The sequence below is a fragment of the Arvicola amphibius genome, chromosome 12 (genome assembly GCF_903992535.2).
Source record: "Arvicola amphibius chromosome 12, mArvAmp1.2, whole genome shotgun sequence".
In the NCBI taxonomy this organism is placed as follows: Eukaryota; Metazoa; Chordata; class Mammalia; order Rodentia; family Cricetidae; genus Arvicola; species Arvicola amphibius.
In genome coordinates, this window is record NC_052058.2 from 5,416,086 (window position 1) to 5,434,994 (window position 18,909).

The 18,909-nt window shown below is 48.4% G+C and overlaps 1 protein-coding gene across 2 annotated transcripts in view; it reads right to left on the reverse strand.

Moving 5' to 3' along the window:
* Positions 1–18,909, reverse strand: part of Ptpn14 (protein tyrosine phosphatase non-receptor type 14) — a 132,825-nt gene that overhangs the window by 26,065 nt on the left and 87,851 nt on the right. Inside the window, exons 4-9 of one of the 2 annotated variants that reach the window (XM_038349581.1) lie at positions 17,506–17,603; positions 14,786–14,853; positions 8,098–8,168; positions 7,465–7,552; positions 3,697–3,785; positions 846–933 (exon numbers count right to left, since the gene is read on the reverse strand). In XM_038349581.1, the coding sequence (XP_038205509.1) occupies positions 846–933; positions 3,697–3,785; positions 7,465–7,552; positions 8,098–8,168; positions 14,786–14,853; positions 17,506–17,603 (502 nt within the window). Of the gene's footprint in view, positions 1–845; positions 934–3,696; positions 3,786–7,464; positions 7,553–8,097; positions 8,169–8,617; positions 8,745–14,785; positions 14,854–17,505; positions 17,604–18,909 lie in introns of those variants that run through there. The other variant, XM_038349582.1, reaches the window with a different exon arrangement.

The following is an 18,909-nucleotide window of genomic DNA, read 5'->3' on the forward strand; positions in this document are numbered from 1 at the left end:
TTCATTAGATTAGATATGTACTTCACATAGATTTCTCTATGTAGACCTCTCCTTTCATCCGAAGTACAGAATAACACGCTGGGCCAGGAAGCAAACCAATCTTTGTGATGTCAATGGAGACCAAGCTACCACAGCTCGGCAAAGATGGCAGAAATGACCATCTGTCAATGAATTCTCCAGAGGTTCTGGTCTGCAGTGAGGAACTGCCAGGTCCTCACCTCAACTTTCAAAACCAATTCTTGAATCAAGGCAGGGCCTACGATTAACACCAATGTCATTCAACCAGAGACAGGATGATGAGGGGAACAATGTTGGCTCCTAAGAAGGGACCCAAATCCAGGGTCATGAGGGGACTGGAAAACCCAGGTCAGCCAGCAACAGAAAATGAAGTGTGACTTAATTAGGAGTCACCTGAGGAAGGCTGTGACCGGAGTGGCATGGCATGCTGGACAAACCCAGTGAGAACATGTATCGCTTGCAAGAGGTCATGCAGGACCAGGCAAATATTAGAAAGAACCCCTTCAATAGCACTGAGTCCCTTACGGAGTAGAGTTGTGTCCAATGTGCAGCCATGAGTTGCATGGGCCCCCGGACACCTAGGAAGGCAGTTCAGCACTGTAAACATATTTAAAATATTATTAGGAGGGGTGTGTGTGTGTGTGTGTGTTTGTGTGTGTGTGAACTTGATTGTGCAGTCCTTGAGTGTAGACTTCACAGATGACAACAATGCCCCCAACACTGGAAGTATTAGGACATAGCAAGTATCAGGACAGGGAGAATGAGGCAAGGCATTGTTAGCTTAAAGAAAAAACCCCTCCTCGAGCTGTGCGGACCCCTGGACTCACTGTGTGGAAGAGTGCTGTCTCCTCCTTGTCGATCAGTTCTAGAAGAATGGCTGATTTGCTGTGGGTGACACTCCCAATGTCATTCCACCTGGGCCAAAGAAATGTGACTAGGTTTACTCGAAGATGGTCCGTGTATCCACTATGAGAAATGTCTCCTCTTACAATTATCATTTAACTAGTTTAAATATTTGACTAGCTTAAATGTTCTACCTCTCAAAGGAGAAAATGGAAAGAAATCAATGCGCACGAACTCACACAGATAAATAATTCAATCTAAAATCTATCTACACACTGACACTCATTCGTGAGAAGCAGTTTTCTGCAAAGGTCTTGTTACCATCCTCCCAAGGTTTTCATGGGTGAGGCACTTCCCATGATCCCTGCATGGTTTAATGACCCCAAGGCATAGCTGAAGTGGCTGCAGCATGCACTCCAGATTCACTGTGCCGTCTTCGGGGAGAATGCCCAACGGTAGTTTCTGTATCTATGCACCAGTCATGGAAGCACACACACGTGCACACTTTCCTTGGCAGCTCTCGGAGACCTGGTGTGCAAGGGGACTGACTCAATGCATGGATACAGGCAGGAGGACACAGGGAATCCACCTACGTGTGGGGCCTGTGGTCGCCAGGGTCTTGTGAGGACTCTAATCCCAGAAGCAGGCACCAGATACCAGGAGATAAGTGGCTGCCTCCCATACTACTTGGTTCCTAGACATTCTTTTAAGGCTCAAGCTTCAGCAGATGTCCCAGCTACGGCTCCCCACCGGTCCCTTTTCATCCACCATGCTCAAAGAAGCTACCCCAATTTCTGTTGAGTCTGGTTTTCCTTTCCTCCTTCCTTACTTCCTTCGACAGTTTCAAGTACTCCAGGCTGATCGCAAACTTACCTCGTAGCCGCGGGTGACCTTGGACTTCTAATCCTCCTGTTTCGGCCACTACACTTACATTTATATGGTGCTGGGGATTGAGTGCAAGGTTTCTTGCATACTGGGCAAACAGTGCACTATCTGGACTCCGTCCCCAGCCCTTCCACATCCCCTACCACTCTCCCAGAAAAAGAGAATCTTCTGGAGTGCCTGCTCCCCACCACACTGTGAGGTAAGATTTTCATTCTGGGATTAGATCTCTCAAGAGACCCCCGTTAGACCACAGGTTCCTCGCTCAGTAGGGATTCCACATCTCCATGTCTGTAATCCGTGCATGGAGCCAGGCTCTTGCACAGAGTTCAACTCCCACATCCTATCTGAAGCAGGAAAAAGTGGCTGATTTGCTCCTTCTTAGAGAAGATTCCATGTAGACACTGGTGAGAACCAGAGTCAGTGAATCCACTCCCCGAGGCTGACCGATGAGTTCTTACCTGGGGTTTTCAAAGTCCTCCCCCAGTCACCTGCCCATTCCAGAAGAGCTGTGCTCCCCACACATGCCCGCGAGTCCTCTCCCTTTTCCAAATGCTCCCTGACAGAGACACCTGCTGAGCAGACACCTGGGACTTCCAGGATCTCAAGACAGGAGGCTTCTCTCTGTTAGTTGAATTCCTTCAAACAAGTGACCAAACTCTACAGGCACTCCTCAGCCTGTGCTGAGAACAGCTCCTGAGGGGATGCAACAACCCCTGCCAGAGGTTTCTGGTTCTGACATCTGCGTGTAGCTGTCTTCAGCTCAGTAGCACAGGTGTGAAGTGCTCATGTGTCTTCAGGTTCATGTGCATGTGGAATCCAGGGGACAACTCTGGGTGTCAGTCCCCAGTCACTATCACTTTGGATTTTGAGACAGTCTCTTTCTGGTCTGGAACTTGCCAAGCAAGTTAGTTTGACTAGCCAGCAAATCCCAAGGATCCACCTGCGCCTGCCTTCCAGCTCTGGGATTCAGGCCTGTGTCACCCTATCTAGCATCTTTTATGTGGGTCCCGGGGACAGAACTCAGGTCCTTGCAAGACTTTACCAACTGAGATACAGTTCCCTAGCCCTTAAACGTTTATCCTAAAGGTCTCCATACACGTTGTAGCTTCAAAATTCAAAGAGGGAAAACCATAGATACGGTGGCAGAGCGGTGATCTAAGACAGGCAACACTTGCCAGGGCAGTTTGGTTTGGAAACTGCCTGAAAATACAGCTCTGACTGATCCCGAGAGCTCGCGCTTTGCCTGTTGGGGCTGTCATTTATCAACTGCCTTAGATACACAGCTATACTTCTCAGACACACACACAAGAATGGCCAGACTGCCCAGGTACACAAATGCGAGCAGGCTGTCATCATGGAAACTACGGGCAACCATGCAAACAGCCAGCTAGAGGACACTGACCACATCGCTGGACAGGGTTTGCTTGTGCTAAATGGAAAAGAAGGTTAAAGGGCCCAAGTAATATTAATAATAATAATAAAAGCACTCAGTCGTTTCATTTGTTATCGCAGACTAACTGCCCCTAAAATACACTTCTACAATCAGTCCCCTTTGTTAGTATAAAGATGACTTTGTCCTTGGCTAACACATGTGGTCAGGCAGAGAACACAGAGCAGTGGGAAGAATCTGGTTTGGATCTAAACATCCAGGGATAGTCCCCACAAAAGCAATCAGCAGGACAGACTACAGAGCCCGCTCTTCCTGCTCTCAAGGTCTGTACCACTGACTTGGTAGACTTGAAGTGCGTGTTTCCTGTAGCCAGAGAGGAAGGAAGTAAACCTCTGGGAAAAGCAGTATCAATTTTCCCCCGGCCCCATCAATCCTGAAGATGGCCAATTTTATCTGAACTGAGAAAATAGAGTCCACTCAGGCCCAGTGTGGCTCTTAACTCATTACATAACTACAGTCCATGGCCCTGCCCACAGTCTCTGAAGGGAGGAACACGTTACCTGTATATTACCGCCTGTCTTCCGATTCTGTTCCTCACAAAAATTCCCATAAAGAAAATGCCGAGGTGTGTGCTGTTGCCGTGATTGTCCTGCAGAGGATCAACAGAAGGTTTGTTACCACCGTGACCTTGCTGAGCCTTCACAACAGCCAAGGTCAAACAGCCGCAGTGTCTGCCAAGAGACCAGTGGAGAAAGATGTGGGGGGAAGTATGGTGTGCGTGTACCCCACAAAATAGGGAATGGTACAGTGTGTGTGTACACCACACAGTGGGGTGTGGTACAGTGTGCGTGTACCCCACATAATAGGGAGTGGTACAGTGTGTGTGTGTACACTACACAGTGGGATGTGGTACGGTGTGAGTGTACACCATAATGAAGTGTGGTACAGTGTGAGTGTACACCATAGTGCAGTGTGGTATGGTGTGCGTGTATAAGATAGTGCAGTGTGGTACAGTGTGCGTGTACGCCACATAATAGGGAGTGGTATGGTGTGTGTGTGTACACCACACAGTGGAATGTGATACGGTGTGAGTGTACACCATAGTGAAATGTGGTACGGTTTGCGTGTACACCAAAGTGCGGTGAGGTACAGTGTGCATGTACACCATAGTGCTGTGTGGTACGGTGTGTGTACACCATAGTGTGTGTATACCATAGTGCAGTGTGGTACAGTGTGTGTGTACACCATAATGTGTGTATACCATAGTGCAGTGTGGTACAGTGTGTGTACACCATAGTGTGTGTGCACCATAGCGCAGTGTGGTATGGTGTGCATGTACACCACAGTGCAGTGTGATATGGTGTGCGTGTACATCACATAGTGAGGTATGGTATGGTGTGCATGTACACCACACAGTGGAATACTGTGTAGGTTTTAAACAGGGTACTCTGGCGTCTGAAACTAGAGGCCATTATTCTAAGTGAAACAAGAAAGGCACAGGAAGACAAACTCTGTGTTCACTGAGATGGAGTGGATCTCATCAGAGCGGCATGGGGCAGCAAGGCTGCAGGGCTGAGGAGATGCGAGTCAATACAAACTCTACCTAACTAGAGGGACAAATTCCGGGATCTACTGTGCACTGTGCTGGCTGCAGTTAGTAGTGACATGCTGTTTTCTCAAAAATCCACTGAGAACAGATTTTCTGTTCACCCCACAAAAATGCTAAGATTGTGAGATAACACATATGTGACTTAGCCTGATTCCCCATCCTACATACATACAGGTTTCAGAAGACACTATACATAATAAATACATACCATTTAATTTGTCATTTTAAAGATAGAGATAGTTATAAGGCAAGAGACAGCACCAAGATGGAACCCTCCCCTTCAAAGTTGCCAGTACAGGACTTCTGGGGGAGCAGGGTTAAGGTAAGACAGCCTGGTGGTCAACCCAGGAAGGATACGAAGGGAGAACAGGTCAGGCGCGGTGGTGCACCCTAGTAGCCCCAGCATGCAGAAAGCAGTGGCAAGGAAGTTATGTCTCAATGCCAGGGTGAGCTACTGCATGAGCTGAGGGGAGCCAGGAACTGGGGGAGAAGAAACAACATGATTTGCAAACCGAAGAAAAGCTGAAAGATAAGTTATAGCACAGAACATGCACATGGAAAAGTGAGGTGAGGGCATGAGAAGGGCGGGAAAGGAGACCCTACACGAATACCCCAGATGCTTCGCCTGCAAGTTCACACTAGAGTCGGGGGTAAGAGTGACCCAGGAAGAGCCATTCCCAGAGCAGGATGACGTAAGAACGCACAGAAGGATGTCTGAAGCAGCTGAAGCATGCAGATGCTACGGGCATCGCACTGGACCAAACTTAAACGCTGGGCATCCTCCTTAGGAGAGTTCTTGAGTTACAGTCCTGGGTTGAGCCACATCTGAGCAACCTTCTGTGAGCTCATAGAATCCATTAGCAAGGGGCAGTTCAGCCAGCAGCTACAAGAGTGTATGTGAGGTTTTAGGAAGGACAGAGTACCCAAGGGGAGCTGGAGACATTTTGGGGAACCACTTATGGGAAAGCTGGTGGCTCTAAACGGAAGTGCACATAGGGGCCCTGTTATCCATCTCACGGTCTATCTCTGCACACTCAGCTCTCTGCTTGTGCAAACTTCTTTAAGGCAGGCCACTCCCCACCCCCTCCCACCTAGCATCCTGGGTCACCCAGCAATCACAGCGTCTGTAGATGTTTACCTCCACCAGGGACAGATATATTGGGGGAATCTGGCAGTTCAGCCAAGTTCCCCAAAGAGATCAGCACTGCTGGTCCTCCCACTCCAAGGTAGGCAGCTAATTCCCCGGAGAACCTACTAGACAAATCCACTGAAGATGGAAAGATACCCAAGCTCTAAGTAGACTTCGGCTCTAGCTTGTGTGCCCTCACTTCCTATGGCTCAGACACTAAAAATAAGCAAACGACGGCCACAGCAAAACCCCCAACTTCCAGGCAGAAAAGCTGGCTCGGTAGAAATCAAGAAAAGTTTACTTATTTTTTTTTTCAGTGACCCGAAATATCGTGACTATATATGGGCTGCTGTAAGTGGGCTGCAGATGGTCTCGCCAGGCATTACTGCAAGGCAAATGGATGACAGTCCTACCAAGGGCGGCCATTAGAGAAGCAAAAGAAAATTAAACAAATTGAAAAGAGAGCCATTTCTCCCCTTTCATGGGATGCGGCCACCTCGCTTGATTCTGTTCGACCGCTCGCAGGCAGTTGTCATTAGCGCAAATGGTAAGCAAGCCAGAGAGGGAGCCGAGCATGTGTTAAAGCAGCCAGAGTGCAGAATGTACGTGCAGAAATCACAGGCACCTCCCAGGTCGCCGGGGTGTGCCAGCTGCATTACGTTTCTGATAGAATGCCATCTTCTGAAGAGTTGGTCAGCAGAGAGGCGAGAACGAGTTTGGGTGATGGGCTCATGGTTCTCCCAGTCACACCCACTCCAGTGGGTGGGGCACTTACAAAGGATGCGCTTTAACGATTTGCTAGGCATGGCTTCCACAAAACACCCACCACACACAGCTCTGCAGAGCTGCAGAAACAAAACACGATTGCTATCGGAGACGCTTCAATCAGTCTCGCCAGTGATCATCCCCACATCCAAAGGAAAGTAAGGAGAAGATGCAAAGGAAGAAAGCTGCTAGCTAGCCGCGCTGTGCGCGTCCACGGTACATCAGCTGCTTGCCCTGCTGTAAGAAAGACAGGTCTGTCCTTGGCAGCTGAAGGGGAGGGACGCGCTGCTGTATGGGCTCTGATCGTAGACAACCGTCCAAGCAGATGAGCATAATCTGCTGAAGATCAATCCCAAACTCTCTGAGCTCAGAAAAAGCGTTAGCTTTACCTGAAGGGAGTTCTTAACTGCCACAGTCAGAAGGAGAAATGTCCCCATAAGCTCATGTGTCTGAAAACTTCATCCCAGCTGGTCACACTATTTGGGGAGGTTATGGAACCCAGCTGGGGTAAGTATGCCACTGGGGAAGAATCTTGGGGTTTTACCGCCTAGTTCTACTTCCTGTTGATGCTACTTTCTGGTTGCTTATGTCACGTGACTGGCTGCCTCAATTCCTTTTCTAACACCAAGGGCTGTACCCCCTGAACTGTGAGCTAAAGCAAATCTTCCCCCCTAGCTGCCTCTTGTCAGGTCTTTTTTTGTCACAGGAAGGAAAAGGTAAGAAAGACATCAACCAATGTCACATGACACGGAGAAGGGAAGCCACTCTAGCCCATGGCCACCCATGCTAACTTTGAAATGTGTAGGGGTGGGAAAGGTGTGTCACCTTCACCGGGAAGGTTTCCTGTCCAAATCCATCCAAACGTTCTACTTCATTGATGTACATCAGCTCAGCTTCTGCAGGCGGGATCCCACTACAATCAAAACAGCACCAGAGGAGGAAATGGGTAGCAGTCCAAAGCCAGCAGCAAACACCAACATCCTAACACAAATCCCAGAGCTGTGTGCCGGCCCTGGTCTCCGGGGATGGCGTTCATTTCCACCAGGGAGGGTAGCACCTGGTAAGGTGGCATTAACCATCAGCGGCCTTTTACTCAAAAAAGGAATAAGAAACGGAAGGTAAATTATCCAACTAAGAGACATAGCTTTTAAAGCACTATTTGATACATCCCTGTGAACAATGCTGTCTGCTTTAAAAAGACACTATGTGGATCACGAATATGAAAATGACTACGATTTTAAAATGAAAATATTTTAAAGAGGGAGGTGGGAAACAGGGAAGCACAGACCCCCCCCCCTCCCCACCCTCAAGCTCCACTTAGAACCCAGAGCCCAGCCACTTGGTGGAAGCCGGGAAACCATGTGACCCAGGTCAGGGGTGGGCGGAGCTATGAAGACCCCACCCCACAGACAGTGCTGTATGCTGTCTGGATGAAGTCTCAATCTTCACCCATCTTACCTGTGGGCTTTGTGCTCCTGGGCCACCTTCTGCGTCAGCTCCTCCAGAACAGCCTCCTCCAGGGCCAAATCCTGGAAGAACAGGAGCACCCGGGTCAGGGGTGATACCCTGTCAGTGCCTCCCTGGTCAGGCGTCCCCAGTGACACTTCCCTTTCTCTTTCCTGCAGAAGAATAGGCTCAAGTGTTCAGTTTCTGCTGTTGCACACAGCTCCTAGCATAGCCGGTGGGACCCAGAAGGGACAGCTCCTACCACAGCGAGTGGGACCTGGGCAGCTTTTTTTTCTTTACTGACCATCTGCCTCCCAGAGGCACCTTTATTAAATTGCTTAGTATGTGCTTGTGGTGTGTGTGTGTGTGTGTATGTGTGTGTGCGCGCGCGCATTTGTGTGTGCACATGAATGTGTGGATGGCATAAAATGGCCTCAGCTCTTGCCTCTTGTTGTAGCCACCTTGGTGGGTTAGTGGGCTTTGTCCATTGTTTGTTTTTAAACACAAGGTCTCTCGCTAGCCTGGAACTCACCAGGGAGGTCAGGCCAGTTAGCCAGAAAGTTCCAGGGACTCACTGGGCTCTGATTCCTCAGCACTGGGACTGAAAGCCAGCTTTGCTTCCACGTGGGTTCTGGGGACCAAACTCATGTCTTTGCAAGCTTTACTGTTTAGTTATCGCCCAACTGAACCCTGGGAAATAAGCAAGCTTCGAGTCATGAGACCGCAAGTGTGTTGTATGCATGCGACACTAGCTGCAAGCCACACCAGGTGCGAATCCTAAAAGGCATATGGGGACAGAACAAGCTGAGGTGAAGATCAAAAGGCTCCGTTAAACCCTAAGTTCCAACTCTGGAAACACCCAAAGGCACCCACCCTTCTGCTATTGTATTCAACTCAATGCCTCCACCTGTGTGTGTGGGGGGGGAGGGGGATGGCGGCAGAGGTATGTATACCCCAGAGATGTGTGAGCGTGGCAGGGGCTGAATGACAAATGGCAGGGTGTGTGCCACAGCCACACACCTGTGGAACGCCTGTGTACTTAACTTTGTTCTTTTCTCTGCTGAGGAGATGCCACCTGACAGCTCGGGGAGTAGGGAAGATCAAACAGGGCCATTCACCCGCCTTCCCTCCCTCGGCAGAGGAATGCATGCTTCCCTTTGCGAGCTCCAGCAGAACCCAGCAGAAAGTTGAGACCTTGCCACAGCTCCCCACTGCTTGCACAATTAGGTCCACACCTGGGCCTGGCATCTGGACCATTCTTCAGTGGGACCCAGCCATTCCTTCCAGATCTCCTCCCCTCAGAGTTCAGAGCCTCGGGCAGGCTTCTGTTCTGAACACAGCTGTCTCTGTCTCCGTTCAGACTCCTGCCCACACAGTCCCACCACACAACAGGAAACACCACACCTCTACTCTCACTATGGATACTCCATGGTGACTTTCTTCCCCTGGCCATAGCTCCTCTGCTGTGGGGGCCTCCACAACCCTTCTGCATGTTCTGTCTACAGTGTTTCTTCTGTGGTTACACACATACACCATCTACACACCATCCTATGTCATTCCTTGTCTCCCCTCACCTGCTAGAATCTGGGTCCCTCAAGGACAGCAGTTCTTCTCATCCTGTAAGAGGTCAGTCATGGGGCTTTTTCACAATGACCCTTCCAGGTTCATAAGACAAAGTAAGTAGTCAATAAATACTGACTGAACTGAACTCAATGTATGGCATATAATTTCCATATTATTATAGAGGTTTTGACTATACAAAACTGATAACAGTAGCTTATCTTCTCAGTTTGCATTTCAAAATGCAGACAGCGACATTAACTAATCAGCTCATAGTTGCAGATCACAGTCAGAGTCACTGTAACAGTAACACATCCAAATAACTGGTTACTGAGAATTCACCCTGGACCAAGGTAGGTCCCTCATACGGATCTCCTCCTTGATCTTCAAGTGGGAACGGGTTTATGCTAACTTCAGATGTGAAGACGGGCTTCGAACCATCAGCTAACTCGTTTGAGGTTGTGTAGCCAGTAAGCGTGCTAGCCCCGTGTAGCCTAAGCACCACTCAGCGACTATGTGGTAAGGTTTCAGACCACAGACCACCCAGGACAGGTCATGGTGTGGTGGACTCAGGATGTGTACTCAAAAAAAAATGATGAGGATTGCAGGCCACGCCTGGAACATTCCCAATTCAGCATTGAGCACGGGCAGCCACCAGCTTCATCTCCAACGCTGCCCAGGGAGATGAAGAGGGAGATCAAAATATGCCCAATCTTTGCCCTAGACACATGTGGCTACTAAGCAGTTAGGGTATGGCCAATGCAACCACAAACTCACCCTCTAACTTATTTAACTTTAAATTTGAATATGAACTTCCACTTGGGGCTAACGGCAAACCACTTTGAAGAGAGCAAGCATAAATCTAAGAACGATAATCTCAGTAGTTTAGGAATCAGGATAGCTGAGGCAGGAGGATCACAAGTTCAAGGCCAACCTAGGCTATGTAGTGAGTTCAGAGTTAGCTTGGGCAACTTGAGACCTTGCTTCAAGATAAAAATTACAAAAAGGGCCAGGAATATACCTTCACCATAGGAACCTGTCTTGCATGTGTTTGGCCCAGATTAATCCTTTATCCTGAAGAGAGGTGTGGGGAGCGCATGGGGTCGGGGGTGCATGTGTACATGCTGTGTGTGTGGGGGGGTCCTCAGGTGCCTTCTACCCTTTGCCCAAGACAGGCTCTCTCACTGCCCTAGAGCTCAGCTAAGCAGGCTAAGCTACCAGGCCAGCAAGCTTCAGGAATCTGCCTCTTTGCTTCCCACTGTGCTGCTGCTGGGACCCAGGCGCATGCCACAGCACCCAGCTTTGGATGTGGGCTCTGCGAATCAAACTCGAGGCCTCATGCTGGTAGGGCAAGCAGTTTTACCAATTCAACCATCTCCTCGGTTCTGCTTTAATGTTTTAATGTCTCGGTTGACACCCAAGCTGCACTTCCTTTTCAGAAGTACCCACCTACAAAAGCCTTCAGGTGGGGGAAAGGACAAATATGCAGGAGGGGGTTCTAGAGATTGGCACGGGGAAGGAAGCAGCGGTGGAAAGACTGGCAGATCTCAGTTCACCTGAGCTTCATCTGGACAAGGGAGCATGCTCTGAGAAACCTGTGTCGCAAGCTCTTTGGGGACGGGTATTATATAAATGACTACAGAAGATCACATCAGACGGGCTGAGCCCCTCGTGAGACCAGAGCACAGTTAGAATACGAGATACTTCTGTGCCTCCCTCTAATGAACTGTCTCCTTTCCTGTAACTATCCATGTGTCTCAGGACAATCTGTTGTAAGGAGAACTGGGGAACCACAGCATCTGTCCTTTGACTCCCATCCGCACCCCGAACGGTCTCTGTTCACTGCAGCAATTGCCACCATGAGGATCCAAGAACCCTAACTCCCAGAAGCCTTGGGTCCCAGTCGCCGCAATTCCCCTCCCAAGGGACAGGCTATAGCCAAGTGAAAGCTGACTCTCCCAAGAGCCTCTTCTTTCCACCCTGTCCTGATCATGCCTTGTCCCCTCCGCTCTACCCCTTACCCATGATACAGGTGACTCCCCAGTTGTCTCTGAGCCTTTCCTAACCCGAGATCCATGTGGTACCTCCCCAGGTCCTGATTATAATTCCTGATCTATAGAATTGCACCCCGATTTGGCAAACCTCACCCTGGGAGCATGCATGTCGTGGTTCTTGTACAATTTCATTCCCAGGTGCCTATGACCCAGGGCAGCATTTGGGACCAAACAACTGAACAACAACAAAAAGCTACAGGGAAAACGTGGTGAGTGGCCGTCTCCACCAGCAGAGCCAGCACAGGGAAAACGTGGTGAGTGGCCGTCTCCAGCAGCAGAGCCAGCACAGGGAAAACGTGGTGAGTGGCCGTCTCCACCAGCAGAGCCAGCACAGGGAAAACGTGGTGAGTGGCCGTCTCCACCAGCAGAGCCAGCACAGGGAAAACGTGGTGAGTGGCCGTCTCCACCAGCAGAGCCAGCACACAGCACAGGGGGCTGCTTGTGCTCAGCTCTCTCACGAGTTGCCTTCTCGGTGAGTTCAGTTATGTTCACTAAAACCCCTCTCTGTGAAGCAACTAACCAGGCAGCAGAATTCCCCAGGAGTGACACCTCATCTATCCTCCAATCAGCTCCAGAATGGTCAGTTTTACTTCAGTGGTTCATTCCAGAAACACGTATGAGCACACCCTATGTGCCAGTCAACAGTGGGCCACCAAGTCTCTGCTTTGGGGGCCCCACACCTGGCATGCTAACTGCCATGACAAGAATGGGCAAGTTCAAACATGGAAGGAAGGGGTTGGGAAGCGCTCACCCGGGTCCAAGTTCACAACAGGTCATGGCTGATGGCTGCTGCCCATTGACAGGCAGGCAGTAAGGCCCTCCTGAGGAGCAGGCAGGGGAACACTGACCTCACAGATCTGGCAGGGCGCTTGCCAGGAGATGACACCCAACTACCAAGGCCTGGGGTAGTTCCCTATGCTTGGAGGAGCAGGACTGTTCGGAACGAAGAGAGGATCAGGAGACAAGGGTCTTCACGACAGATGATAACCATATGTACTTATGAGGAGACCTTTTCTCTCCCATACCTGCCCATATATCCTAGCGACCGAGTGGCAGTCACAGGTCGACTCTCCCCAAACCCTCGCGACTGTTCTTGGACAGCAGTTAACCCAGCAGGAATGAAGCGGTATTCTACCGTAGTCTAACTGACTCCCCGTGATGAGTGATGCTGAATATTTTCCCCGTATCTCCTGGATTTTTTCAATCTTCTTTTGAGAAATGTCTATTAAGGTCCTGTGTCCATTTTGTAGTAGGGTCAATGTGTTTTCTTAGCATCACATCTGACTTCCACAGATGTGACTACAAGCCCCTTGTCCAAAGTATGATTTGCAAATATGCAAATACTTTCTCCCATGTGTGAGCTTCGCTCTGTAAATGACAACGACGTCCTTTGCTGTGCAGAGCTTCTTTAGGATGCGACCCCGTTCCTCTTTACTTATTTGTGCCTTGGGGTCATTTGCCGGAAACCATTGCCCAGGGCAAGGTCTGGAGCCCCTCTGTCTTCCACTAACGGTTCAGTCTCAGGGCTTAGAACTGCATCTTAATCCGCTTGGAACTGACTCGTTGACACTGGGTGACATAAGGCCCCAATTCCATCCCATTTCATGTGGACGCCAAGTTCTCCCAACACAATGTACTGTAGATACTGCCATTCCCCTTGCTTGTCCTTGACCTCTTCATCAGAAAGCAACTGATTGTACATGTGTGGACTTATTTCTGGGCTCTATTCCAAGCCAGTGGTCAATGTGTCTGCTTACAAGTCAGTGCCATGCTGCTGTAGTCTCCAAACATTGCGTAGTCTTCCTTTGGGTCACTACTGCTATGAAGAAGCACCATGACCAAAAACATGCTGGAGAGGAAAGGCTTTGTGTGGCTTCTGCATCCACAGTCCAGGACTGAAGGAAATCAGGACAGGAACTCAAGCGGGGCAGGAACCTGGAGGCAGGAGCCGACGCAAAGGCCATGGAGGGGAGCTGCTTGCTGGCTTGCTCAGTCGGCTTTCTTATAGAACCCAGGACCTCCAGCCCAGGGGTGACACCACCTACAATGGGCTGAGCCCTCCCCCATTAATCACTAACTAAGAAAATGCCCTACAAGCTTGCCTACACCCCGATCTTATGGAGGCATTGTTATGGTGTTTTCTCAGTTGGAGCCTACGTCAAGTTAACATAAATTACCCAGCACACATGATAATGCACCTCAGGGTCAGGAAGCACAATGTCCATGGCTCTGGTTACCCCTGGCTCAACACTGTTTCGGCTACTTGGGATTTTTTTTGGCTACACGTAAATTTTAAGTTTGCTTTTACTATTTCTGTGAAGAATGGCTTTGTGATTTTGACAGGGCTTACATTTAATTTGTAGGTTACTCTGGGTTCCATGGGCATTTTAACACCAATTCTTCCAAGCCACGGCCCCAGAACATCTGTGTAATCTTGATTTTTCTCATCAGCGTTCTATGGTTGTCAGTGCATGAGCCCTCCAGCTCCTTGGGTGTATTTATTTTTTATGTTTTTATGCTCTTATAAATTAAACTGGTTTCTATACGCTTTCACCAATCTTCCCCCATCTATTGTCCTTTTTCGTGGCTCCGAGGATTGAACACACGGCTAGCAAACTCAGCAAGCGCTCAACGGCCAAGCTGCCTTCCCTGCCCACGCCCACCACTTCCATTCAAATGGTACCAGCAGCCCAGTTAAAATAATTATGGCAATAATGAATGAATGAGTGAAGATCTGCATAGGAACGAAAGGTAAAACAGTCCATATTTGCAGATTGCATGACTGTGTACACAAAAAGTACAGATTCCATCACCAGGGGAAAAACACTATTAGAACTGATAGATTGAAAATCAACCCACAAGACTTGGTGCTAGTTCTCTCTGCTACCAAGGTTCTAGCAGGGAGGAAAAAAATAGAAGTGTCTTGAAGTCGGAAGATGCCCCCTTATACTCCCGGTGCTTCGTAAAACTTGTGTTTATATTAAAGGACTCAGACCTCCTCCCCAGGAAGCACAGAGAATTTCAAAATAAAGAATAAAATAGCCAAGGAAAGTAAAAAACCAAGGGAAAAAAAGAAATGAACTCACCATAGGGAAGAGGACATATTCTCGGAGGAATTCTTGGGAATCAAATTGGTTATAGTCTCCAAAATCCGCTGAGAAGAAAAGCCAGGGAAACATCAGCAATCATCACATGAAGACAGGGACAGAATAAAACATGGCAAACGTGTGCCCGCACATACCCTCTACTGCATTCTCTCCGCAGCCCCGCTGGGAAGACTGATGCCAAGCTTACCTGTTGTCCCCACTTGTACCTAGCAACTATCAGTGCTGGCATGTGAGCCCCACTAGCTGATTTTTAGGAAAGCAAGCCCAAATGGCTATTTAAAGACCTGAAAACCAACCTGTGTCTGTTTGTTTGGGTACCAGGTTGGTATCCTATGTCTGTCTGCCAAAGGGACTTTCTAAGTCAAGGTTAAGATGGAGGGACATAGCTGGAAATGCATTGCCGTTGGAAATCCCCACTGTAAATCACCCATGGCAACCTGGAAAATCTTCACACCCCCTGAACACCCTGATGTGTCACAAGATGCCAGGAATTCTGCTCTTCCCGGCTGCCATCTCACAGCGGAATGCTGGGGCTCGTGTAGACGAAATCCATGCAAATGCCTTGCCTTTTGCTGCCTCTGCACACAGAAATGCCAGCCCCACAGAGTCACAGAGACAGTGACGATTCCCCCCACAAATGAAGTGTAACTGTCTCTCGGATGAGGACCCCAGAACAGCAAGGAAGACCCACTAAGCCTGCGTTCAAGTCCAGTCATGCCCGTATCTCCAATCATTTCTTTTATTTCTGTGGGCGTGACTTTCTAATGGCCCAATAGGGATTGGAGAGAGAGAGGGAGAGAGGGAAAGAGAGGAAGAGAAAGAGAGAGAGAGAAAGAGAGAGAGAGAGAGAGAGAGAGAGAACTGTATGACATGTGTGTATGCGTGTGTGCACTCTTCCATGTGGGCACATGAAGAAAAGAGGCCAGTGTCCGGTATCTTTCTCACTAGCTTCTGCAACCGTATTTAAGAGACAGGTCTCCCACTGACTCTCAAGTCCCCTGTTCTGTCCAGCAAGCCCTAGGATCCTCCTATGCCTCCAATGTACGCACACATGTGCCCAACTTTGCATGGTTCTTGGGATCCGAATTCAGGTCCTCAGACTTGTACAGGGGCACTTTCCCTATGAACTATCTCCCCAGACTAGGAGAATGATTTTTTTAAACATTCTAGAGTTAAAACAAGTTTCATCAGACAGTCAATAAAAAGGGAATCCAGACAGAGTCCACAAACTTCCTGAAGGATCTTACAGCACCCATGATGCCCGAAATATACCAAATGAACGAACAGCGAGGGAGGATCACACACAGGGAACGGAAAAGGAAGCCTTTTAAAGAAGAAAGGCCCAGCAGATGCATACACGGTGGGTTTTCCCAGTCCTCTGCTGTTACTGCAATGGCCCGACTACTGCTTCCAATGCAACTGCCCACTGTCGGGAGGACAGACAAATGCAATATATTTTGGGCATTTTAACCCAGAGTGAAATGTCAAAGAAATCCATCTTTCCAGACATTAGCACTTGAAGGGTTCAAGTTCCAAATGTGGGATGGGAAGTCCACCAGCTCATAGCTCCTATATCAACGGCCCACAAGAACTCTGCAGCTAGTAAGAAAATAAGAATGGAAAGGGAGATCAGTTTCCGTTTAGAAAGTTATATACTACTCTCTTGGGGTTGGAGAAGTGACTCAGCAGTTAAGGATGCTCTCTTCTCTGACAGAGGACATGGGTTCAGTTCCTAGCACTCACTTGGTGGCTCAGAAATATCTGATGCCCTCTTCTGGCCGCACCAAGTATTGCACACATGGTGCATAGACACAAGTAGGCAAAATACACACACACACACACACACACACACACACACAAATCTTTAAAATATTATACATACTCTTCTTATTTTAAATATGAGCAAATGCATTTAAACCACCATTCAAATACAAGTCTGGAGACTGGCTCAGTGGCCAAGAGCATTTGGTGTTCTTCCAGAAGACCCTAGTTTGGCCCAAGTACTCCAGAGCCACCTACAGTAGATCTGACACCTTCCTCAGGCCCCTACACATACCTGGAGCACACTCACACAAGTGCATATGAATAAAAATTAAAAGCACACATAGACACACAGAAAACAACACATTCTACAATGCAGAGAAGGTTGAAAACAGCTGCACAGGCTGCAGGACAAGCTCTCTCTGATTCATGCTCCTTGTCACATGGCCATCATCAATCTAAGTTTCTCTTTTCAGTTCTATGACACTGAAGTACAGAATATTGGTTAAAGTGACTCTACTGAAATTAATTAATATTGATTAACTAAAATTCATATTAATATGGGTTCTAGATTATTGTACTATAGTAACTCATTCCTATCATCAGGGTGGAGACTATGACCACACATAGGTACAGTGGAATTATCCTGAGAAAACGTCTCCCACACTTTCAAAGGCAGCCTCAATTACAGGATTTAAAAACTATCTCTTCAGTTAGAACCCTAATGGAACCATAGTCAAACAAGCATGACTGAATTATGGGCGGCTTGGAGAAATCCACCCTCCTGCCACCCACCCTCCCCCCAAAAAACACCACTCATCTTAATGAACAACCTGAAATGAACTCAGAGCCTCAGCCAGAGGTCGCTTCACCAAATCTAACTGCTCATGCTGAAAGAGCGTAAGGAAGCAGAAGATGGAATTCCAGAGATGCCTTACCTTGCACAGCTAAGCCGGCCAGCCGGATCACTTGCTCCAGTGTGCACCGTAACCGCCCTTCAAGCACATCCTTTTTGGCTTGCAGGTAATACTGATATCTGTTCCGGGAAGAGAGGACAGCTGTAAACACACATGCCGGGTGTTCACAGCAGGATGTATAGGTGACGCTGGTGGCCTCATGGCTACAAAAGATGGACAGTAACCTCTGCCCCTATGTCCCTCTGTCTGATGTAACAGGTGCTGAAACTAGTTCACGGTGAGAACATTCTCATCTAATGGCTTGTTTGTGAGACCTCAGGATGAACTGAGACCGGGAATGTCCCAGAAACACTCAACAGTACCTGCTTTCAATGGCTTAATTGTCAATTTGACAAAATCTAGAACCACCCGACAGATGGCTTCTGGAGGGACTATCCTGATTACCTAATTGAGGCAGGAATAAAATCTAAAAAATTAATGTTAAAACATGAAAATTTACAGATGCAGAAGTCTGGTAGACCAGATCACTAGTTGGTCAAATAAAGTGGAATTCTCCTGAAGTCTTTTTCAGAGCCAGGCCTCAACTCACATGTTTGAGACACATGAAAAGGAACTGATTTGAACTTTCCAACCTGGATGCTTTTTCAGAAAGCAAAATGCAGATAGTCAGCCTGTGCAGCTGCAGATCAGGTCTCTGGGCAGAAGTGGCAACATTGTGGGCTCCTCCTGCTTCCAAAACCACTCTCTCAGAACGATGCAGACCTTCAGAAACCTCCTGAACCCGGGTGTTTGCTCCCAGGCCGCAGCTCCTGCTGAGAGGTGGTCTCACTGCCATCTCTCACGCAGACTGGCCCTGCAGGGCTCTCTCCTCTAACACCTTCTGGGAACAATTGTCATCCGTTTGCTCCTGGTCACAACTGCTCTGGATTTTAATCTAACTTTGAGGACTCTGCCTGGGAACTCAAATGTCACCCCAAGCCTGGTTTCCCTAGAGACAGACTATCAGGGGTAGGAGCTGATTGTGGCTAAGTATGCCTGCACTATCACAGGTGCCGCGACAGGCCTGTCTAGGGCCCTGCTAGAGGATAAGACACTGGCTCTGTGCACAGCCCAGCAAAGCTCCACCCTCCTCAGTCTATAGGGCAGGGCAACAAACAAACAGCAAAAAAACAAACAACAAACAATCCAAAAACCAAAACACGTTAGTCTTTGGTGGGAAAAACCTAGACTCAGATCTGAAGAGCAAACACTGGGAGTAAATCCTTTTAAATCAAACTAAAGTACAAAAGAAAACTAAGTTTTGTTTTTATGCCCACCTAATAATTCATAATATTAAATTCATAACCGTTTTGCAGGTGTCACCATGCAGCCAGGAATTTTCCTCCTGCCCATAACATTTGGCTGAATCATGGAATGATCTCCATC